This window comes from Solea senegalensis, unplaced genomic scaffold (genome assembly GCF_019176455.1).
Source record: "Solea senegalensis isolate Sse05_10M unplaced genomic scaffold, IFAPA_SoseM_1 scf7180000017617, whole genome shotgun sequence".
In the NCBI taxonomy this organism is placed as follows: Eukaryota; Metazoa; Chordata; class Actinopteri; order Pleuronectiformes; family Soleidae; genus Solea; species Solea senegalensis.
The window spans coordinates 67,749-93,785 of NW_025322468.1; the positions used below are offsets into that span (position 1 = coordinate 67,749).

Here is a 26,037-nt window from a genome sequence, read left to right on the forward strand (position 1 = left end):
TTATTTGTGTTCAACTCGGGAAGACTGAGTCATGCATTCATCACACACACACACCCACTCTCCTTGGGTATGGTAGGCGGGGTTTCCTATGGCTGTGCACAGGGACAGCGTGGTCAGTGCAATGCTAGTGTCGTTGGTGCACAACAGTAATGCTTGTTTCATTAATCTTGTTTCATTAATCGTCTCCATCGCATCCAAGTGCTCACTCACGCACACATACACCTTGCATCTCAATTTCCCTCAGCTCTCCATGGTCTTGGTAGGGAGTTGCTAGGGGCAACAGGAGGCTCTGCTATGCATGGCAGTAACATATAGGCAGCCTGTGTGTGTGTGTATTGTGATATAAGAACAGGATTGAGGTGAGTCACAGTTATTGGGAGAGTTAGGGTTCCTGGAGGCTTCAGTGAAATCAGTCTGTGTGGTTTATTAGAGCTGCTCACTGAGCAGCAGTGGAAAGCATTTAGATGAATGAAAAAACAAAGAAGCGACTGCATCGTGTTGACCGTCATTCAAATAGCGTATTGTAATTTATTGATTTAAAGTACGGGACATGCTTCAAGCTTCCAGCACAAAGAAGTGCACAGTGGACTGGAGTACTAGGGGTAACTGCTTGTGATGTCACCAAAAAGAATCTCAAGCCTTGCAAAGGCAATGTTGAGGTTTTACATCCAGGAAATTCAGGGTCTTATTGGATGATCCCAGCTGTCAATCACACTGGTGAGCAGTCACATGTGACCTGCTGCCTCATCTATTTTCCCTAAAATGGGAAACTAATGTACAAAATTGAAATTATGCTATTGAAGAAGACCTGAAGCTATTAACTCCTGTAGGGAAAGTTTACTGTTATAAATCAAGAAAGATGTGGGCTCATTTTCCTCTGGAACCAGCAACGTCCCTTCCTGGTGGTGGCTACTCAGACTACATGTACTTTTTTGTACATATATATGGTCTATGGTATATATACAGTATATGGTCTATGGGGCTGCCACTGTATTGATATTTATTTATGGCATAAGTGCTTTGTACAGGCTGCCCAACATTAGGGAATAATTTGCCAGTTTTCCATCCCGATCTGGCCCTTCCGACAAATGTGGGTGCTTCTGATTTTAGGCTGATACTCTGGCCAAATTATCCTGTAGTGTGAGGGATTAACAGACACAATTTTAACATCATTGGACGCATCAGAGTCTTCAAATTTCAAATCATAATTATTAATAAAAAAAAAGTATTTGATATTTACGCCTGAACAGCAATTACCAATGAGAGTGAATTGACCGGGAAACAAATGTTGCATACTTTTGTTTAGAACCCTAACTTGTACAAGCCAAGTTGATTCCTTCATCCCAGCCGTACATGACTTTATCCACGAAACACGAAATATTGCACACACAACAGCGGTTAACATGTCTGTTTCTCAACATCTCTTTCTAAAGTCACGTGAACTCAAGCGAGTTTCTGTGAGATTTCAAAATCCCTGGAATCTCTGCGCTGAAATCGTTTGATGGAACGCCACGTGTGTGCTCCCGCGTCTTGACTGGATCGTCGAGTCTGTGCTTTCTCAGGATTGAAACATTGAAAATCAGTTCCAAAGTGTCTCGCCAACGTTTTTTCTTTTAAAATCAAGTCAGATTTTAAAAATCCTCTAGTGTGGGGGCAGACTTAAAGCTTCTGCCGCTTTCGATAAAGCCACAGCAATAATAATAATAATAATAATCAGCTCTGAAGGAACAGCTATTTACCACAGGGAACCACTGTGCCGTAGAAATGCCATGATCTCCCTTGAGAATACATCTGGGAGTTGTGTTATTACAGAGTTGCAGGTAAGAAGCTGTCAGTGTTATCAGCACATTTCACAATTGTTGCTTTGGTGTTTACAGCCTGTGAAATCAGCGTAAGCTGCTGTGTGTGTGTGTGTGTGTGTGTGTGAGCTGCATCTCGCTTCAACACGCCTCGGTGGTCGTCTGCAGTCAGCATGCAGAGCAACACACACACACACAACAGAAATGTCATGTGAGGATATTCATGCATTAATAATAACAGAAGTGTGCTTGTGTTTTTATAGTCGACTATTTTGTCCCACGGCTAGTGCTCATCTTGGTAACCAGAAACCAGAAACATAAAACTTTTTATGTATGAATATCTGATAATGTTTGGTGTAGGGATGGGATGTTATTTTAATGTGCACTCACAATACAGTGAGTTGATTTGAGGTGAATTCACATTTTCAGCAAAATTTCTCATTAGTTTCTTGAATATACTGTTACGGAGTATTAGGGCCACATGTAAAAAAAATTTAAAAAAAATTCTGAGAAAAAAGTCAGAATTCTGACATTTTTCTTTTTCCACTTAAAACTGTTCATAAAAAGGTTTGTCCCGTTCGGCAGTCCAAACAAGTCCTGCTATTCTAAAACCCGAAACAAATATTACAATACAGATAAAAATAGTTCACAATTATTATTTCCTTTTATACAAACATACTCAGTATTGTTTTTAAAAATCCATTATCCGTTAGGCTTGAACTGGAATGGAACGTGAGCCGGTCCCTGTTTGTACTGAACTGTAACACGCAGTGCATGTTGTGATATTGTGTCATTATCTGTGCCTCCATTAGCCATAAATGGTTTAGTATTGATTGGCCAGTATGCTGGCACAGAGCTTTATTGACTGATGAACGTGTAGGTCATGTGTAAAATTCAAATACGTGCACTCTCTGTAAATTCTTATCAGAAGACACCGTCTTCCATCCATCAGTCTCACAGGAATCTGCCCGTTTGTCTCAGGCTGCCATTTGCGACCAAAGAATAAAATAAATATTCCGTGTTATTCATGTTCTGGGGACACCTCAATCTGTTTACATGAGGATATTTTAAATGTGAGATGTTTAAATGCTGCTCTGTGGCAATTTGATGCCGTGGTATGCAAGGAGATATTGAGCTTGTTTTGTTGAAGGAATAGTGAACGAGGTAGCTGCTTCATTGGAAGATTGATATCAGATTAATATCAGTGTGCCCTTTTTATGTGCTCGTTGTCGTTAGCCTAGCTGAGCACAAAGACTAGAAACAGTGGAGTGAAATGGCATCGATCAACCAACACTCGCAAAACCCTGCTGGCAAATAACGGTCGTTCTGTGCAATGAGGCAGTTTAAAATAATGAGTGTTCCATTAAATGCAGCTTTAGTGTGTGTGTGTGTGTGTGTGTGTGTGTCTGTGTATTCTGCCTTCATGGAGTTTATTTAAAGGTTTTCTTCTTTTTTTAAATAAACATTTTATTGCATCTCCTATAATTTGTTGCTATTATGAGCAAATATTGAGTTATAAAACTTTAAACCGTACGTTTGTTTTGCTTGGCTTGACTCATCTATATATTTTTGGAGCATTCGTACACATCCTGCTACTTTTCCATGGGTGTCATCATTATGCACGTCATGAAAAAAAGCCACACCAGTGGGAAGCACATTTGAGCTCAGACAGGAAACTAAAAAGACTCATCTGGTGAGCGTGTACTTGTATTTGCTGCGTTTTCTGCCAGAAAGAGTCCCGGTCCTAAGCCTCGTTCCTGAGGACCTGGTCAAGATTTGAATTGTTCCTAACTTGAGGTTTGGGGTTAGGCAATAACTAGTTATGGTTAAAGTCAGGGATAACATACATGAAAGTTAGTGCAGTGTCTTAAGAAGAAGAGCTGCACAAACCTGTGTGTGAGCGTGTGTGTTGAAAGGGCATCAGACTGATGTGTGAAGACAGCTGTTAGCAGGTGTTCGCTCCCTGGCAGAGACACACTGGATTAAAGAATTTGCTTCCACTGTTTCACATTTCATGGGCAGAGATGATGTCTCCTCAGCAACACAAACTCAGTGCGTCCATTTTTCTTTTTTTAAAGCCTCTGCTTTGGCGACAGCGGGCAGGTCGATTGATCCCCATTCTTCCCAAGATAGTCTCGGAGAATTCCTTCTCAAATGTCACTCAAACATTCACTTATGACCTGATTTAGAATTTCGTGATGAAAGGTCAAGGTTAAAGTGACCTGTATCCGTTATCTTAAAACTGAACAAACACATATTGAGCGTGTTGTGACAGCACTGTTCTCGTCTCTTCCTCTGCAAAACCCCGTTTTCTGTGTCTCCTTCAATCACAGAATACCTCTGTTCATCCAGCTGTTTTTCCCTCCCCCCCCCCAATCCATCCTCATGGTTGGACACGCCTCATCCCAGTTTGTCTGCGCTTGGCCTCTGGCCCCTGTCATGATTGGGTCTACATCAGGCCTGATTGGATGATTTACAAAGTGTGGAAAGGCAGCAGAGAGAGAAGGAGGGAAGGGAGGGGCGGCAGGGGGGCAAGATGAGGAAGGAGGGAATGAGATGAGGATAATGAAATGGTAAATGGATGGAGGAGAAAGGCAAAGATGGAGAGAGATTAATGATGTGAAGAGGTAGGTTTTACTGTGCCCAGAGTGAAAGATGGAGGACTTGATGTAATTTCCTCTGCAGATACTTTTTCACTCGCCTCTCACTACTTCCCCCTTTACCTCCCCATCTTGCATTTCCATCTCTCTTTTCAGTCATCTTTCACTTAATGTCACTCCTCCTCCTTCTTCTTCATATCTCACATTTCAGCACACACTGAATATCAAATGATGTATACTGTACGTCCTGACTGGCCAGCTCCACCAGAGGAGGGAATTTTGCAGAACAACCGTCATCACTGTGGTTCTGCTGACAACAAGTCAATTGGTTTGTGTTCACTACTGTGGAAATTTCGGTTTATGACACTTTATAACATAAACACTCACACTCATACAAATGGCAGAGCTTTAAAGCTCATTTAAGCCATAAACAAGCTACAGTACAGTTGGATGCTGCAACTAGAGCTTATAAGCGATTACTCGAGTAATCGTTTGATCCATAAAATGTCAGAAAACCTTTAAAAAAATGTTGATGAGTGTTTGTCAAACCTGGAAATGATGATGTTCTCAAATGTCTTGTTCAGTTTAAATGATTTCTTTATGTGGAGCAAAAAAAAAGAGGAAATATTCACATTTAAGAAGCTAAAACCATCAGAAATCTTTTTTAATAATGAAAAAAGCTTCAAACCGATCAATCGATTATCAAAATAGTTGTCGATTAATTTAAGTAATCGTGTCATCTCGAGGAGGGACGCTTTTCTGTCACCTGATCAGCTCTACTCGTACCATTACTGTGGTACCCCAAGGGAAGGGTACAAAAAAATGGGCTGGTTATTTTGGTACTATTCCAAATGGAAATGCTAAAAAAATGTGTTCCACTCAGTGAAAACACACTGCAAGCAACCTTAAAAACAGAGAATTATACAATCAAAACATTCTATTGTAATATAGGTGCAGCTTTTTAGAGATGGAGAAACTGCCTGGGGTCGTAGTGAGTGTGTCTGTCTCTCTTCAACTGGTGAGGACAGAGAACACCCATCTGTAAAAGTAAGTATTTAAACAACCGCTGGTTGAGACTTGAGAATAAGCAATTTTTCTCGTGGTCCTTCGTCCTGAAGCTTTAAGCAGCTCTTCATGTCTTTACAGCGTATCATAGGCCTTCTGCATCACCACACCATAAAAAAAAGTGCCTACACTGTATGTGAATGATTTTAATCCACAGCCCTTTCCCCAACATTCTGGTTTTTGCAGACGGGATTAAAAATGGGATTTTTATTTTCCTCAACACTGCAGCGCTAGTAAGCTGCTTAGCTCCCCAAACTTCACGTCCATGGAAATGGTAACAGAGAGCGTGTGAATGGGATTGAAACCGCTCCTTAAATAAAATTGTGTATTTCTCCAGTTGGTATTTAAAAAAACCCAAACTATAATAATAATTGTACCCACAGTTTGAGAGACATAATGTCATGGACATTAAAAAACTCCATACATGCGATCAACATGTACTTTCTTCTGTTGATCAGCTTTGGCCAAAGCACTTGAACTAATAGGGTTTTTTGTAATTCCATGTATTGAATTGACCAACATTGTTGTGAAGCCTAGCCGTCGCTTAATGACTCCCATTGATAACACACTGTATATTGTAAATGTCCATCGTTTTAGTGGCACTTTAAAAGAGTGATTTCTCCTGTTTATACCCCCGCCCTCACGTCAGGATGCTGATTGTGCGTTTACCTTCTGTCGGGGAAAAATAAATGTCTTGTTTATCTTTTGTCTATTTGCTGTGTGAAAACAAATTAATTAAATGTAGTCTTCAACTGTTTTCCCCTTGAGATGTATTATTATTATTATTATTATTATTCTCTGCTTTTATGGAGCCCTCAGGTAACTGCCATAGGCACAGGTTTCCCTGCAGAGTGGAGACAGACAAATAATAATATGCAAAATAAACACAGCCATTTAAAACAATTACACACGCTTGCGTCGGGAACGGCATTTCCTTAAAAGCATAAAAGCACAAAACAACCCCCACTATTTATGCATTCATATATCCTTTATTTAACCAGGTAAAAGCCTCATTGACATACAATTGACACAACTCAAGTAAGAAAAAGCACAGCATCCGAACAATACATGATGTTGCAGGTGCAGTTTCTTTGGGTTTTTACTGCATGAATTATCTACATTATAAAGAACACTGTGGCTTGTAAACGGGCACATACCTGCTAATGAAATTCATGCCAGGTTGCCTAGGCGATCATTCTTTTCAAGTGGAGACTCATGATCGCCACTTCACGACTTATTGGTCCCGTAGCCGTCCACATTACATCGTAACATGTATGTAGCGACATTTTTACAGACACTGATTGAAACGTTTAGTTTGTGTGTGGTTTTTTTTAATTTTAATGAGGCTGAGGCGGCCGACGCGCTGCTTCATTAGAAATGTGTTTAAATGCACAGCAGGGCATGGATTCTGTAGATGATCTTGATGGCGTCTTAATTCCCATACTTGAATGAACCCTAATATTTGCATAAGAACCATCCCTGCAGTTGGTAGACTCTTAATAATCCCAAGGTGATTAAAAGTGGAAGTATGTCAATTCTCACATCTCACAGTCTCTAACTTTTCTATTAGTAAAACTAACTGCACATCGTTTCATCTTAGGAAGACCAGTAACGTTTTTAACTAGAAAATAGAAGAGGTGGCTTAAGCATGAAGGAGACAGGACACTGTGAATTATCCAGAGCTGTGTTCTCACATTTGCTCACACTGACACTATCTGGAAATGTAACTGAGGACTTGTCAGAGAAAGTCCAAAGTGACTTTAGCATTCTCTCATACAGCTTGATCTGTTGTCGCTGTGTTTTAGAGGGGAACACAGAGAGAGAGCCCCTTTGTTCCTGAAATGTATCTGCTGTTTGGATTTCTGACCCAGACGGCAAACTCCGGAAATTTCTCGACATTTTTCCACAGTCCTCGTCTAATAAACAGCTGTAGAGACAAAAGTAATAGTATGTGGAATCCAGGGCCTCTACAGTCTGCTGTCTGGATTCTGTTCATTTGCCCTTGGAGGATCGGCTGTGTAATGTGACTTTGATGTTAATGTGAAGGTTTACCTTTCACTGTTGTGGTTGATTGGTGCACGTCACTTAAACTACACTGCTGGCAGAGGTGACGGGGGCTTGTTGTTTAGCACAACACAATCTAAGCACAATCAACTGCAGTAATTGGAAGAATGCCCTCACGGCTGTAACGTCTCAGCAGAAGTCACAGCTTCTATCTGAGGTGACTGTTAAAGACATGGCTGAGAGAGAGTGCAGCTCGGGGAGGTTTTTGCAGCACATTGATGAGGCTGATGCCAGTGCTCCTGTAAGGCTGTGGTGGGTGGTGAACACCTGCATGCAAATGAGAGACCCAGAGTTTGCGGGCAAACGCCTGAGGCCAGAGGCGCTGCCTGCTTGTACTGGGAAAGGTTATCCAGATGTTGTCTCCAGAGGAGAAGGCAGAGCTGAACACAATCACTGATGAAGCTCTCAGGGAGATACAGGCAACAGATGGGATGGGTGACGGAGAGAGGCTTAACCACACATGCTGGAGGTGTGAATGGGCACAGAGGCTGTCGTGTCTTGTCACGAGGGAGCCAGCGTCTTCTGTGGTGTCATGTCTTCATGTCCTGACTGTTGGACAGCAGATCAGCCAGACTGTAGCCTGTGCCAGAACCACATTCTGCTCCACCCATTTGCTGTTTTCTAATCGCAGCTGAAAAGAATGCATCTGACCCAGGGTTTATAATTTGCCATCGTATAATTAGTTATTTTCTTGATTCATTTATTGGTTGTTTGGTCCATGCAATGTTAGGGAATGATGAAAAATGGCAGTCAGTGTTTGCTAGTGTTTTTATTACTAATAAATTGTTGATCAAAATAGTTGATCGTAGCTCAAGGGTTTGACAAATTCATGCTGTCTCCCTCGTGTGTTTGGACGATATTTCACATCATTTCAAAATAAAAGTGTTTTTTTTATATGGAACAATAATAATATTCACAATATGAACAGGTTTATGATGCAAAATGAATCTTTTAATAATTAAAAAAAAAAAAACATACAGAAACAACTCATAACGCCAGAGCGTCACATTAAGTGGCAGGCGATTGGCGGGCCACATGTGGCCCACGGGCCCTGAGTTTGAGACCTCTGCTGAAGAAATGCCCATGTGAAATTGTATGTTTAATTATCACAGTGACAAGCGATTCCGTTTTGCAGCTTATTTATCTGACAGCGTAACATCGGGCCAAACAACCTTTTCTCTCTGTCAGACTCTATCCGTCCATCTTTCCTCACCTCCCTGTAAACAGTGCATTTACCTCCTCCCATTTCCCCCCCTCCCTCAATTTCCGGCACCCTCCTCTCATTTTGCTTTCACCCCTTCAGCCCTCTGTCACTCTGTATCCCTATCATCTCTCCAACGTCCCTACTGCAGCACTCTTTATCCACCCCACACACACACACACCATCCATTCCACCCCGCAATTTAATCATATGTGTGTGAGCTCACATGTACAAACACACACACACTGGTTTCCATGACTTCAGAGGACATTGGATTGGCTTACATTCATTTCCTTGAGACTTTAACCATAATTACTACTGACCTAATCCTATAACCTTGACCCTCACCTCAACCTCAACTTGATTTTATAAATAAAATAAACATAACATAAAGAAGACAATACCCCTTAATGTGAGGGTGTAAACAGATTTAGGTCCCCACAACATAACGAATACCAGGTACACGCACACATTCCTGTACATCGTGTCTCAGTGAGAATACTCGGGACATGATGCATTTTTCAGCTCATTACCATAACCCTAACTACCACCGCTGAATGCCTTACACTAACCCTTAACCTAACCCTTATTCTGGAAACCCCAAAAAAAATTAAAATAAATCCCTTTAAACTTGTGACGACCAGCCAAATTCACTCACTCATAAGGTCAAAATGTCCTCACAGAGGTAGATTTGGACCAAAATGTGTCCTCACAGCCTGAGACATATGTACACACACACACACATGCGGCCATTGCTTGGTGGTGTGGAATGGCCTTTGTGAGGAGTAAATTGCTTGGCCTTATGGTTCACAACCAATTCACAGGATGGCAGCTGGGCAGATTAAACTCAGAGCTCCCCATAGTGTGTGTGTGTGTGTGCGTTTGTGTGTGTGTGTGTGTGTGTGTACAGTTGTTTCAACTCAGAAGATGCTTCCATTAATAGAAACTGAGTAGCAACATGGAAAAGAGATGAAAATGGGCGTTCCTCCAAGTCATTGCAGAAACTAATTTCTCAAGCTGATTGTTCCATTATTGATTTCTATTTTCCATTCAGCCTGTCCATATTTTTTTATATTAGTCCTCATATAGAGCTGGTATTATTATTCTCTATTTTTGTTGTTGACCCAAACTCCATCAATGAATACCTCTCTGTATGCCGAGTGTGTCCAAAGCCAAATTGAGTACATTTGATTGATTTGAGAAAGAGAGTTACTCTTTTCCAAACACATGGAGCCTCACAGTTGCAAGGATTTGTCATTACCATCACATCCAGATAACCTTGGTCTGTGTTGGATTGTTTTATGTTTTTTTTGTTCATTGTGGTCTTCGTTCTACCCTCTCTTCCAGTTTGTTCTGAACATTGTGAGATTAAGGGACATTGTCCCACTTTTCTTTATCAAATTCCCCGTGAAATGATGCTAGGGTTAATGTGCTTGTACAGTTTGGTGCGAGGTTATTCAACCTTGTCTGCTAAAAACAACATTCCCACACAACTAGACTGCATTCCTAATAGTGTTTAGTGAGGAACAATTATCCGCAGACTGGTTCGAATTGTGGTTCCGTTTAAGCACAGTGAGTAACCCGGGATTAGGTTTAGGCACACAAAGTACCTGGTTAGGTCGAGGAAAAGATGTTTTTTTTTTCTTTTCAGTGTCAACATCCTGTACATGAACACCACCAAATACCCCCACCACCACCACCACACTATAAAAACTATAAAATCCATTGAAACGCGACCGTGTTGCATCACATTTGACCCATTCTGTCTCTGTGAGCCGTGTGTTAAGAACACACGTGTGGTCAGAAGCCTCTTGCAGAGCGTCTGTGAGCCGTAGAGACGACGTCAGTGGACTTTTCTGCTGAGTGAAGCGTTTAACGCAGACGTTTTCTGCTGACGGCAGTGAGAGCGCTGCACATGGGCTTCAGATGGTAAAATCATTAGGATCTGTGTGCGTGTCCTGTTTGTGCATTATAACAGACAAAGAAAGAGACAGCGTACAAGTCTTTTGGGGAAATGAGGGTGATGTTAATCACTTCTTAGGTTTGGACACAGTTGGTTAGGGTCTCACAGTGTGGTCCGCAGCTTTGGCTTTGGTGGACATCTCACTTCGTACACTTTAAAATTTAGCGTTTAATTCCTGTGTCATGTCAAGAACACTTTGGGAGAAAATAATATTCCTTCGAAAATTGAATTGAGAATGGGGGGTTTATTTCAGCAGACGAGTCTGTAGCAGCAGTGGGCAGGTTTGGTTTACATGCGAGTGAAATGAATGTGCAGTTAAATGCATATTTTGCTGCAGGAGTTTCTGGCCTGAAAATCTTACAGATGGTGCCTGTAGCCACTGTCTTCAGAGTGAGCCAACCGCAAAGCTCCTGTTAAACTCTGTTAGCACGACTAACAGAGGGTGTCATGCTCCAGTTCTTAGCAGTCTATCTGCACCGAGTCTTTGTTTTGTCTGCCATGCACCCGCAAGTGTACTGGCTAATTAAATATGACTCCTTTCTATTTTTACAGACACAAGACAAACATAGAACGGCTCTATTTTTAACAGCACCTTCAGCTTGTGTGTGACATAATTCAGTCTCTGGTGACGTAAAAGAGCATTTGGTTGCTACTGAAATAAAGACAGTCTCTGTCTGTCTCTACTGTAAGGTAATACCTGTCTGAGTGACTTTCTGGCTGTTCCAGAATGAGTCCAGTATTAAGCTTCACAGTTTTTAGCATCATTTTCTGACGTTAAACAGTAATCACCCAGTAATAGCTTGGGAATAATGTAAATGGTTTGTATTTATATAGTGCTTTTCTAGTCTTGATGACCACAGTTTTGCCATCACCAATCTTACGTACCCATTCACAAGCTGCCGGCAACGTTGGGGTTAAGTGTCTTGGCCAAGGACACATCTGCACGGAATCAAACCCCAACACAACCTCCAAGTTGGAAGACGACTCGCTCTACCACTGAGCTACCGCTGCCCCATAATAATGGACATAGAGGATGATGAACTTCATATTTAGAATATTGCGTTTATCAATTTACATTCACAAACATTTTGGAATGATCTACCTATTATTACGCTAAGTTGGGAATTCCATTAGCATAATATTACCTCTATTTTACAAAATGACTACCACACTATTACCGCGTTGTGACTGTGAAGTGTTACCGCAAACATACAATGCACTTTTATTCCAACGCACTGCTGAGGTCCTCGCAAAAATCGTGCGCGAAAAGTGTTCTCAGCAAAGCAGAATTAAAGCTGTAATGCAGATTCTGAGTGGTAAACAGTGCGGCGGTTTCAGTAGCTGTTGCCTCTGCGACCAGAGAAAACTATTAACTTATCAAACTGCTCAGATCTGTTAGAAGTGAGGCCTGTTGGGAAGCAGCCGATGTGCACCGATCACAACACACAGGAAATGGAGCATTCCTTCAGCCAGACAGAGGGGGAAGTGGGACAGCAGCCAAACTGCACCGTGTGTGTGTGTGTGTTCTGTTCTGTGTACTTGTACATCTCTCAAACACATTCTTGACCTCACTGGAGGAGAGTATCGGTGAAATTGGGTCAGGATTATTCCAGCTCACATTACAGTCGTCTCCCACCAGCTATTATGCAGGAAGCGGCCGGCTTTCTCGAACTGAAGTAACTTTAAAATAGGTCCTTTTGCCCTATTTCTACTGTCGCTCCAGATCACGCCTCCTCACAGTGGTTGCAGCACTGAAGCAAAGATGGAGGTTAATCATCTGCAATGTTGGTCACTGACGGCTCCAGTCCGTGTCTCACAGAATACTGGCCAGGAGCCATGACATTAAGTACAGATGTTCATGCCCCCCAGAGGATGAATCATAATGATTCTCACGAGCCTGACCTTTTATAGTACAACTGTGCATGCAAACTGGATTACCATTATGAGTGCAGTGATTGGTCATGGCCCCCAGAGGAAGAAGACTGCAGATTTATATACAAATAAAAGAAAAATAACTATGCAATCTTCATCATGGGCTTCATTCATAATGAGATCCATAATGCGAGTTGCAGTCTTTCTTCCCTCTTGTCGCAGTGCACTGCGTAGAGCACTGGAAGCAGCCAATGGATTTGTGTGCATTTGTGTTTGTTTTTTTCCCTCTGGTATCTCCTAGTATTAATCAAATATTAATAGGGGTGTCATGAGTCTCCAAATCATAGTCTGCCATGTTTAGACTTTGTCTAGTTTAGTCTAGGATCATTGGTTTTATGTCAAGATAACTCGTGATATAATGTCCATCATTCATTTGCTTTATGTACCGCACTAAGGCCTCATTGTCAGACTGAAATAACTTTTTAACACTATGAATGTAACAGTCGAACGGTAAAAAGAAGAGAAGTCAAAGAGAGTCATATGTCTTTGCGTTGCTCTGATGGTCCAGCAATCTGTTGTTAAGGTCACTAAAAATGACCTCTGACCTCCACTGAAATAAGCCACTGAATAAGATCACATGTCTGACGCTACGAACACGCCTATAGCGCTAGTTGTCTCTTCAGTTGACTTTTCGCTCCAAGTAAGGACGGAAGAGTGGCCGGTGTTGACAGAGTTGGTTACGTAGTGACGTCTACGTCCTTACAATGCATGCGGCGATGTCCTGTGCTTTGCTACTCACGTATAACATGGTTTACACACCCTCAGGGTTCGAGTTTGGTTGCTATGTCGCTCAAATCAGCAGTTTGCTTTAATGGCTGAGATTGCGACGTCGTTTCGACCGATATTTAATTTACAATCGAGATCGAGACAGTTTCAGATCTGTCACATACTAGTTTTATTTATTTTATTCATGGCTCTGATACAATTATCGAGATGTCGGATGAGAGTAATGGCTGCTGTGAAGGTCAGAATCGGTTATGATGTTAAACTCCTGCCACTGTTCTGTTAAAGTCAGAGTCATGAGGAGGACAGAAATGTGCCCAGAAGCGGGCGATATTGTAGCGATTAAGATAAAGCTAGTTATAGGAAAGTGTAATGAAGCAGAAACAACTATGCGTTACATGTCATCAAAGGCAACAGTGCAGAGGAGCCTTTAGCTGAAATTAATTATCATGGTCACTGAATTCTAATGATTTCCTGTTTATAGCGTGGATGCATGACGAACGTGAGTTTCTTCATCGTGAGACGATAAAGCTTCGTAGCTTTTCATTCACTCTTTTTTCCCCTCACTGGTCCATTAGAATAATATAGGTCAGTCTTATTACTGTGGCTCATTCACACCGATAGAGTTACCTCCTTCCTTTCTTCTTTTTATTTCACTAACGCTACATTATAGCCAGTATTATCAGCTTGTTTGTGTGTGAGAAACAGTCACAAATAGCATTTAAATGAAAGGGATAAGTATGGAGTGCTTGTTGGACATACATAGAGTTTTTTTTTAGGGAACGCTCAATGAGTGTAAGACAGGAAGTGATAAAATAACACCAGAGCAGTTACCACAATGGAGATTTAAGCCTGATTTATGGTTCCACATTGTTCCTACACATTGTTCTTTGCATAGTTACTCACCTTTTGTGGAAATATCACTACATATTGCATTGCAGATACCAAGAGCTGTGATTTGTCCTCTTGGTGGTGCCATATTTCCTCCCAAGTATGAATTGAGGGACTGATAGAGGAAGTATGGCAATGCATTGGTTTGGCTCAGACACAGGCGGCAGCAAATTCAGTCATCACTGTTTGGAATAATAAGCGGGGGCACAGAGTGAAAGCAAAACACAAGGAGACTGAAATAACAACAACGTACAACCATTCATGCACACTGTCAACATTGGATATCGGACAGATGAAAATCCTGAATCCAAAAATCCTACATATACCATGTTTCACTATACACAGACTGTTAAAATGTTAATAAATATCAGCAAAGGCATTTTAGCTGGGTCATGTTTGGGCTGTTTGTTTCTTCTTTTCAGGAGAACAACAGTTGGAGAATTATGTCTTTGAAATGACTCGGCACAAATGTGTTGTGAACAGCTTCATAGTTCATAAATACTATAAAATGACTGTATGAGACTAATATAGGTATCGGTAGATACTCAAGTTTTCTGATATCGGTATCGGAAATAGAAAAGTGGTATCGTGCCATCCCTACCTGAAACACTTACTCGATATCTACCATCAGCTATTCCGATAATTGATTCATCAGTTGTCAGATTTTTTCAGCTTCTTACATGTGAATATTTTCTGGTTTCTTTGCTCCACTGATCCACATTTTCTAAACTTTTATGGACCAAACAATGACTCATTTGGAGTTCATCGAGAAAGACAGTTATAAGAAATCAGGAGGAAAGAAGACTGTATGTTGGTGAGTTTGTCTGAATTTTTAATTTCACATGAAATATTAATGTTTTTCTTCATTCAGGATGATCACAATAATAGAAATTCACCACACTGAACTCACTGTAAGTGCTTTTTATCACAATGTGCGATAATATTATATATTGTCCCACCACTTAAATCCCTGGAAAATGTCCTCTCAAATCTCTCCTTTACTTTTTGAGTTATGATGCTCTCCGTCACACAGGCAAACGTGGCCAAAGACAGCGAGTTCCTTGGAGGAGGTAATGAAAACATTAGATGCTCACGTGGAGCTGAAATTAAACGAGTGTATTAGCCGGGCCGTACCCACGAGCTGATGGTCGGGGAATCTGGTTCTATTCATAAATCCTTATCCCAGCGGGAGCATGAATGTGCTAATGACCTGATGTTAGCTCTAGAGAAAAGGTCAGGCATATTAAAAAAAAAGTCTGTAGAAACCATAAATGTCCAAATCAAACCATTACCACCTGTTCTTTACTTTAATGATCTAAAGATCATTATGATTAGTCTCCTGAAACAGCCTTAACGGCCCAGGCAACTTGTGTAGGAGCCCCAGCGATGGAAATCTGTCTATAATCCACATAAATCTCTTTCTAATCCACATATTTTTAGGATTAAAAAACAGCTAGTTGTAGCTGCTGATGAGGCCCCTGTGGAGGCTAAAGGTCATGAATGCTGTATGATGCTTAAAGATCTCTCAGCCAATAGATCAATATAGTATATAATATATGGATATATTAGGGTGTAGGCACCAGTGGTGAAAACCTCAGACTGATCACCTCTGTTGTGTTGTCTGAAACTGCAGAACATGGCCGACTGTTGTCCTATGTGGTCTATATTAAGAAGGAATGCTAATTAGCCTACTCTACTTCTGACGGCCTACAAAAAGAACAAGCAGCCGCTGGAGGACATTAAGGGACGGATTTGTCCGCAGTAGATCAGCAGTTTCAGTGTGACAGTCAAACAGTTTGACCTGTGACCGCAGGATTGTGTAACCTGTGCTGCTAACACAGGGTTTCTCAATACCGGTCCTGGGGACCCACTGCCCTGCATGTTTTAGATGTTAAACCCTGCTCCACCACACCAGGTAGGTCCCCAGGACCAGGATTGAGGAACCTAGTGCTACCAAATGAGTGGCTAAGCACGTATGGGTTTTTTTCCAGTCGAGGTGCAAAGGTTGGAAACTGTGCCGGTGCTTAAACGTTGCCTCTGCAACAACCTAAAAATATTTTTTTAACTGTAAATGGGGTTATACAAAGACAAAAAACAAACTTTTAAACGTTTGAATTCTAGTTTTCGTTATTCCTCTTCAACTATAATAATGTTGGCACATCTTTTGTCGATCGAATCAGTGTGTATTTCTATGTTTTCAGCACGAGTGTGAGCCTTCTAATGTGCAGCGTGTGTAATCAAGAATCACATCAGTAAGCTCTTGTGTTTAGTCGACTTTAGCGGCTTGGTTTTGAAATGATGTAATATAGATCAGCCACTATGGGGAGGGAACAAATTCACATAATAATAATAATGATAAAAAGCTGCTTCCATATGCAGCGTTCCTTCATTACCACTAAGTGGAAATGGAGACCTGTGAGCACGAGGAAATGAGGCACCTAAATTTACATGTGAGTTTTGGTTGCTTAAATAACAGTGGTACAGTATTGGACCCCGGCGCTGTATTAAACCAAGGTTTTTTATCGCCCAACCTTTACATGACTGTTTTCATGACTTTAATATAATCCCCATCTCGATTTGTTCATCATTTCTACTGAGCTTGCACTCTCAGGAGGGAGGCTGTTGAGAGTATTTATTGCCGGTATAAAACCTTATTATGTATGCTGGTGTTTAATGTAATTTGATGCTAATGCAGGTCATGCTCTGCCAGCAGACAAGTCAGCGCACTGTGAACAAATGCGGTGAATGTGTTGTGTCTTAATGCTATCATGTCCTGACTGTATTTCAGCTGAACCAGCGTTTCAGTGTGTTGGAAATGTAGGCCGTTTGTGTGTGTGTGTGTGTGTGTGTGTATTTATTAGCTCCTCCCTTATTATGCACCTCAACATGCCGGTGAAGCCTTGTGTGCTGTGGGACTGCAAGTGTGTATGTTTGTGTGTTTTATATATATATATGTGACTTATCTAGCAAATCTAGAAAAGTCCAGACTGATTCATTTGCACCTCAGGCTCAGTTGCCATAGTAACCCCCTCCTTCCTGTGTATGTGTAAGAGAGAGAGAGAGAGAGAAAGGGAGAAGAGTGAAGGGACATATTTAGAATGATCTATGATGAAGGTGATGCACAATGGAATGCATTTCTATTTTAAACATGTGTAAATATTGACATGAAGAAAAGAACTCATTGTTTCTTGTTGTTTTTTCTCTGCTCATGTCTGTGGTGTCTTTTCTGTGGTCCTTCCTTGTCCTCCAGGTGTTCTGTAGAATATTTGGCTGCCTGCAGGGGGCACCACAGGTAGAGGTAGGTCTGACAGCATGGAGTGGAACAACTGCAATGAAGTGACTAACAGGATTTCAGTTATTTTGATATTTATTAAATCGTTTAATCCTTGAAACAGTTAAACAATTTATCTTTTTTTTTATCACACATCGTGATAAATATCACGCACAATACGGCGACTGTGTTGCTGTCATGCTCACCAGCATACTGTACAGTCCTAGTCATTTATTTGTTACAATAATGTCATTTAAAGTGACTTTCATGTCATTGTAGGTGTTTAGTTCTCCAGTTACTGATCCCCTTTGAGTTGGATTCAGTCACTAGAATATGTAAAGGAACAGTCTGTCATTTTAAATGCACTGTTTTATGCATTTAGCTCAGACACGGATGTGCATGTGTGAAGCTGCATGGAGTGAATTTCTTTTTCAAAAGTCTATTGACTCTTTAACAACAAGAGCTAAATCTCTCATCCGCACTTCACAGCCGCTGTTGGAGCAAACAGTCATTACACTAACTAGTCATTAAATGTGGTTCACACTGGGGATTAAATGACAGTGAGTGTGGAGTACTTTGAGTAACAACCTGAACTGCATATAGATACAGTTCTGTCAAATCATATCCTATATTATGGACAACTTTGTATGAGTTTTTGGCTTCAATAGCCATTAAAATACTGGTCAAACGGAAAAGGAAATAATGAACGGATCAATAATGACTCGTTAAAGCACTAATCTACTGCACATCGACCTACAACTCTGGTGTCATGTTAACTGAGAATTCTCTGTCTTTGGCAAAATCTGAAGGCTGTCGGTCATTTTCACCAGATTGAACAATGAAGGCGATAAACAGTCCACCGTTACTTCAAATAATTCACACACAACACTGTCAGTAACCACCTGTAGACCACCTGTAACGGTGGCGCCGGCGGCCATAATCCTGTACAATTAAATATGAACCTACCAGCAGCTGCTGACCTGTCATAGACCCGCCTCTCACGCAGGTAGACATCCGTACATCACAGAGATAACTACATCTATCAAAAAAGGATTCACCTCAGAACAATTGGGCATCGTCTCCGACATCCACACCGGACTCGATGCCTTTCGCTATCTGGATTCTGACGGCATATTGCAGATTAGATTACATTAGAGATTAAAATGTTGGATACTTTTACAACTTTGAAAAGTCTTGCTACCATGCACCTAACAAATAATAGCTGTCAATCACAGGGAATAGGGAAAATGTTCTCATAGATTGCATACAAACATTTGTAGTCGCCCCCTGGTGATCATTCAAAACAAACAAGTTTTAGATATTTCCACGTTGGCTTCATTTTCTAAACAAAAATAAAACCACAAAGAACGTCACTGAAACACCCCCACATCTGCTCACACCAGTGCCTGCCTTTTCTAACAGTGAGCAGAAGAACAAGTGTCACAGGAGCTATTATTAGTTCCAGTCATATAGCCTGACTTTACTTAGTCGTATCTCTGCTCTTTCAAATGTTCTGGCCGCAGGAGACGGAGAGAGAATGCTGATGGTGTGTGAGTGAGACAGGAAGGTGAATACGTCTGTGCTTGACACATCCCACAGGCTGTGTTTGTGATGTCCCCTACAGTAGCTGGTATTTCTTTTTTTCCCCCTCACTGTCAAAGAGCTGATTGTGTGATGTAGTTGAAAAAAGTGTTGCCTCTGGCATGACTGATTCTCTACTGAGTCACTCTGTGAGAATGTGGAATATGCCTTTTAGACAAGACGTCAATTCGATCGCCCTGTTGACCGGCCGTGGTCTGACCTTTTATTTAAACAATGCTTTTTTTTAGTAGAAATGTTATTCCCAATCATAAAGTTGCCTGATTTACAGATAGGTACAAAAGTGGTGTGTCCCTTCAGCTGTGCTAATAACTCTGTAAAACATCATTGTCGAGACGGCGTGAAGTAAGCGTGCATTTCTCCACAATACGCGTCCAGCGTCTTTTGTCCCCTTAATGTTGCGCTGACAGGATGGCATTCATGCCACAGTTTTATGATAATGGCCCGGGCAGCTCTGAATGGCTGTCGCTGTGCAGTGAATAGGATTCATTCACACTGTGCTGCTCTCACATATTGCAGCTGCAGATTATGGCTGATAAAAAAGACTGTTGACCTCATCAGAGACGCTTCTGCAGAAGCCTCATGTGCACAAAGCTTCTACAATTACAATTACATGTTTAATTTATCTACCTAACTTTACATTTAGCCTAAAATGTCAACATTCTACCTCAGAGTACTCCGTGACTGACTTATCTCTAATAATAAGAATTCCAAATTGTCACCACTGTATATAAATATGCTACATTTAAATGTGGTTGTTTACCTTGTGCAGCTAAAGGTCTCTCTCTCTGTCTCTCTCTCTGTCTCTCTCTGGGGCCTAAGTGATGAACACAGAAGTCCATGGGGTCATTTAATCAACAAGTCACATTATTTCTTGTGCCTGACCCCTGACCTCAGTCAAGCTGTGACATCACACTCTCCACCCTCCCCAGATCATGTTTTCAGCTTCAGCTTAAAGGAATACTTCACCGATTAGCATTTAGCTTTGTGTTACTAGAGTAGGGGTAGTATTTTTGAAAAATGGTGCTTCCTAACGTTCCCCTGAGTTGAGAAATATCTTCATATCGTAGCGTAACTGTTAGCAAAGATGGCGGACACTGTTTACATTGTGGGAATGTGGTCCCGTCCCTCTACGAGTGGGTCTAAGGATTAGCGTTGCAGTTTCAAGGCTCGGAGCAAGTGTCACAAGTGCTGGTCTTCTGACATGAAGCAGACTCTGAGGCTGATTCTCCTCTCCAGTTGTTTTATTCATGTTTCTTTTTCTTTCTTTTTTTTAACAAAGTGGTCTGGAAGTTTACTTAAAACATGAACATTTTTTTAGATTGCTGTAACCATTTGCCTCGGCTCACTCGCGCTCGGAGTTAAATACGTGGTAATTACAAGAACTCATTGCTCCCTGGTTCTCTGGCCAACCAACTATCTCCGTGGCCAACTGTCACATGCCTGCTGGTTTACACATTTCGGTGTTAAAAAATGACTCAGATATTTGAGGAAAGTGAAGCCAATGTGGGAAGGCCTGTTTTCCCTTTGAACGGCCATTTGGGCCACTCCACTGGTATGTAAGTCTATGAGAAAATGAGCCTACATCTCACCTGATTTATAACACCGGTAATCATTTCCCTGAGCGGTTTATGGTCCCAGTCACTTGTTACAGGTTTTCTTTAATAAAGCATGATGTCCATTTAGTAAATTAATGGTCCCATTTAGAGTCAAGTACACCATAAAGCAGTTTATCATTTTTGGGTGTGGCTGTAGTTTTTCCCACTTCCTCTCATGAAAATATGATCTCCTGTGGTTACAATAAAAAAACAAGATGCAAAACTCAGGGCTTCAAAATGACAAAATCTCACGATTGCCTTGATCACTGCTCACAGTCTTACATCACCGCTGCTCATTTTAGACCAAAATTCAAACGAACTGCTGATCACAAACTAAATCGGATGCTGTCCACTTAGTCATGATAACACATACACACACACACACACACACACAGAGAGGCTTATCTCTTGAGTGCATTAGCTGAATTCCCAAACATCACCTAGCAATAAAAACGCAGTATTAAAAATCACTGAATCGATGTGCACAATGACAGGAAATGACTTTCATATCTGGAGACATACCAGTTCTATTATGCTTTTGTGCCTGTGTGTGTGTGTGGAATGTGTGTACTTGTATTTGTCACTTCTTTATAACCTTTTCTGGCGTAAACACTGACCTTGTCAAGACCATTTCTGAGGGAGCCGGGGTAAGATTTTGAATTGTGGGTAGGTAAGGGTAGGGGTTAGACATTTGTGGTTAATGTTGGGGACAAAGCTTTGTTTAGGCTCAATGCAGTGTCCTAAGAAGAATAGTTGCACAAACCTGTGTGTGTGTGTGTGTTTGTGTGCAGTACAGTGGTGCTTTTGTTCCATCACTACTGCTTGTGGGAAATTATAAACCACTACTCCAGTGACTGACCTAACATTAGCACCAATAGTCATTAGAATCTGTGGGAAACAAGTGCACAAGTGCTCGGCCTGAATGTTGGAAATGACAAGAAGTGTCTTTTTTACATGTACTTTTTTGTATTGTTTAGCTATTGTTTTGTAGCTTTACCCAAATGTTTTGAAAATGGTCATTATGCCTTTGCAGCTAGAAGACTCGGGTTTGCATGTTCTCGCCGTGTGTGCGTGGATTTTCTCCGGCTTCCTCCCACAGTCCAAAAACATGCAACATGGGGATTAGGCAAATTGGACACTCTAAATTGACCATGGGGAGAGTGAAAGGTTGTTTGTCTCTATGTGGCCCTGGTGATGTCGAGCTGTCCACGGGGTATGTATGTATGTACAGTATGTGCCTCCATGTCTCCCTCTGCTCCGTGTCTCTCCCTCATACAACCAAAACAAAGAACATGCTGTGACTGGATTGAAATACACCGGACGATTTTAAAACATGACGCAATTAATGAATTTCACTGTGTCACTATGGGCGATATCTCAAAAAACAACTTAATATAAGAGAAAATACCTTTTTTTCAAAGGGTTATTTATGCAAGACAGGTTTGCATTAATTCTTTAACGGCCGCTTAAATGTGACAAAAACCAGACATATGGTATAATTTGGATTTAGTGGTCACGGCAGAGAGAGAGAGAGAGAGAGAGAGATCATCACTTGCCATTATAGTAGGCGGCCTAAATGATGAACACCCACTCTCCAACCTCATCAATTAGTGTGTGTCAGCTGCTGGACCAGCGCAGAGAGCTGACAGGGGTTAATGAAGTTATTAACCATGTGTATGGTGAGAGAATGGAGGGAAGAATGAAGTGACTGAAGATGGAGTCAGGGAGTGCAGAGCAGATGAGATGGTCACACACACACACACACACACACACAGACACTCATTCAACTGACTGCTCCTGTTTAAGATGAGACTTTAATCTATACTGGAATTAAGCACTGTGGTGCAGAAGAAGAAGAAGAAAGGGAATTCATTTGTTCCTGTCAGACAATTGACTTATCGTCACTCGTGTGTAAGATGTGGCAATCTTACAGTTTTTGGAGATGGAAATGAAGGACATACTTCACACGTCATCACATTACAGCCCTGTGAGCAACACAAGAAATAATGGGAGTGCTGTAGATGGACTAAATCGAAATTATGACTATGAAGTTATTTCCTCCTGAGGTCTTCACCAATTAAAGAGCACTTGTTTAAGTTATTAGTTGTTGAATTCCTATAAGTAGTCAGGAAAAAAAATTATCCCATTTCCAACCCATGATAGGTGTCAGTACATAATAACACCTACAGTACTAAGTAAGTAAATATTAGGCACTACCAGCTTTGTTGTTGACTGAAAGTTGGTCTTACAACATGCGTCTTCATTGCTTGACTCAAACCAAGATGGCTGCCAGAAATGATCTCCATGCTTGTCCATTTTCAAGCAGTGGACTGCAGAGGGAGCACCGGAGTTGTTGAGGATCACACACTTCTTGTTCACACTACAGGATTTTTTTATTTTTTTTTTAGCCTTCTGCAAGCCATGACTAATTGCCCCTAATTGGCATGTAGTCACAGATGAACATCTCCCTGTGACATCACACACACCCTGATCCAGCGTTGAGACGTTCAGAGCGACAACCTGAACTGAACCGAGAGAGAAGACACAGGGACAGGCTGTCCATGAAGGCTCTTCCATCACCATATTCAGATTCACTGCGACTGACCTACATCTCCGACTCCTCAATGGCTGCTCTCTGTTCTTGCCATTTGTAGGTCGTCGTGATAGAGGCTGTTGTTGTTGTTGTTGTGTGTGGCAGTCAGAGAGGGCAGTGCCCAGGTCATGGAGGGCGAAGTGTGTGTGTGACAGTGTGTGACTGTGTGTAGGTGTGTGGAATGCTCTGATGGATCTGCTCAGCATCAGGCACAATGTGACGACTGTTGTGACAGAGCGAGGGTTCAGGAGGAGCAGAGGGTGCGTGGCCATATTTGGACATCCTAAATTTGATACAGGAGAAGCTCCATCATTAATGCGTCTCGCCAGTTGACACAGGTTCCTGCTGTGCTTAACTTGTGATTTTGAACTGGGCAGAAAATACTCAGTTTTCACACATTACCAAATTACAATTCATGACAGATTTTTTTTGCTCAGTGTTTGAGGCGAAATTCCTAACGAGAGGGGTTGGCGATGGCGGCATATGACAAAGTGTGCAAGATGTGAGACGTCTGCTGCTGGTACTGAATAATGCAAGACCCTCTTCTCAAGTCAATTTCACACGACACGACTTTCAGACTTGTAGGAGCGTCGTACGTTCCACACAACGCGATATGGTGTCCTGTGAGCAGGAGTAAGGGGTGAGCTGATATGTAACGGTATCTGTATCGATCCAGTATTGCTGAAAATCACTGAATCAGATGTCTGAACTTTACCCTTGTTCTGGTCTCTGATTGGCTGGCTTGGCTTAAAGGCCCTGGTATACTCCGCACGTCAGGGTCCTGTAGTATCTCACTTCACCATCAGGTGGCGGTATATGCTGCTACAGTTCCCTCAGAGGTCTGTCGGGCAGGAGAGTCGGATTGTCGACCAGTTCGAGGGTCGCCAGGTCGAGGCTTGGATGACTATCCTTGACTACTTCTGTTGTCGAAATGTTTTTTCTGCTTGGTGAGCGGAGCTTATACTCCACCTACTGGTGGGGCGGAGATTCACAACACACACACACAGCGTGCTCTTTGGTATACTGTGACTTTAGCTCGAGATATAAAAGCCCTTGGTGACCAATTGATTATCAGACAAAAAAAATGTGTATTGTGGAGGACAAAGAGGAAAAACACACACCTTAAAAACTATGACTGGTTTTAAAAATGATGTGAAATCATTTTCACTGTGAACTTGAGGAAAAGCTGACGTGATCTAAACGTCAAACCCAGACCCTGCTCGTTTTTTATTCTCTCGTGCCGCAGGTGAGTTATAGGGTCTCTATGACAGCGTGACAAAGGAAATCCAATCTGTTCAAAGACAATGAGATGAGGTAATGATGCTTTATGCTCATGTGCAGTACACACATGAGTGTGTCCCAGCAGCACTGACTGCCTCTCACAGCCAGGGGGACACAGAGAGGGAGAGAGAGAGAGAGAGAGAGAGAGATGGTGGGGGTTGACAGTGGCAGGGCAAAGCTTATTTGCATAAGAAGAGCTCCTCGGGCCAATGGCCAGACTGGAGAGAGGGTCTAACTGGATCCAACAGGAAGTGACGTGTCGGTTTACACGCTCCTCCCTCTCTCCCTCTTTTCCTCAAGCAAGACGGGGCGGGGGGAGAGAGAGGGAGAGAGGAAGACCAAGTAGGAAAGAGGGGGTGAGCGAGGCAAAAGTAAATGGGCCAAGTAGCAGTCTCATTCTTGCTGTGTGACATCACGGAGCAGCAGAATGTGCCGGGATCTGCTTGACTCCTGAAAACAAGACTGAACAAGACTAAGAGAGAGCCATAGGGAAGAAGAAGGAGGAGAAGGTGGGAGGACAGAAGGACATAGGAAGGAAGGAAGGCGGGAGGGTGGAAGAGGAGACTTGTAGGACTTTTGGGATCTTTGGGTATCGGCTCCCTGTGAAGGATTTAGTCGGCAAAGTGTCCCACAGGGGCTGAGCTACAGCCCTGCCCCGGAGTTACCAGAGCCGCCTCGCTGCAGCAGGGACAAGATGAACTATCTGGTGAGTGTGTTTGTGTTTGTCTGAGAGCGAGAGAACACCGAGAGATTCCAGTGTGTGCATGAAAATCACTGCCTTTTGTTGCACTTGATTCATAAGTCTGTGCCTCTGTTGGTGTGTGTGTGTCTGCGTGTGTGTGTGTCAGTGTGCTTCAGTCGAACTTGCTATACCCCAGCTGTGCATGAGTAAGGAGGGGCAAAAAAAAAAGAAAAGTGAGGGAGACTTGGGGTATGAAGAAAAGGAAAATGTGAAGGGGAGGAGAGGGAAACGAGTTAACATTTTCTCTGCGGAGTCTCACCTTTTGTTGGATCTCAGCGGGGATTGTGTGTGTGTGTGTGTGTGTGTGTGTGTGTGTGTGTGTGTGTGTGTGTGTGTGTGTGTGTGTGTCAAGGGGGAGAAGGGTTTAAAGTCAGTTCACACCAGTTGAGGAGACTTCACTGCCCTGTGATGGAATGTTCACCGACAAAGTTGCTTAAATGTCCTCCCCTCTCCTGTCTTGAGTTTATAAATTCCACAGAATGATTGTTTTGTATGGAAGGAGCTTTAAAGACAGTGAAAGACTTTGTCGGGACATTTAACATCCGTGCCCGCAAAGAAATGGCCAAACTATTCAAAATAATTGGTAAACTTGGCAGTAAGGCAGTGATGTAACCTTCGGAGGTTGCTATTCTGAAAACACTGATAAGACTTGGGTTCAAGTTTGTCACTGGATGCCTGTGATCCTCTTGATGCCGATTGAATGCAGTTGAACTTT

At 42.0% G+C, this 26,037-nt stretch overlaps 1 protein-coding gene across 2 annotated transcripts in view; it reads left to right on the forward strand.

Moving 5' to 3' along the window:
- Positions 1–26,037, forward strand: part of bcar1 (BCAR1 scaffold protein, Cas family member) — a 70,763-nt gene that overhangs the window by 6,481 nt on the left and 38,245 nt on the right. Inside the window, exon 1 of one of the 2 annotated variants that reach the window (XM_044018636.1) lies at positions 24,590–25,286. The exons of the other annotated variant lie outside the window; for it this stretch is intronic. Within the exon in view, the coding sequence (XP_043874571.1) occupies positions 25,275–25,286 (12 nt within the window). The 5' untranslated portion in view covers positions 24,590–25,274. Of the gene's footprint in view, positions 1–24,589; positions 25,287–26,037 lie in introns of those variants that run through there. 2 annotated transcript variants of the gene reach the window in all.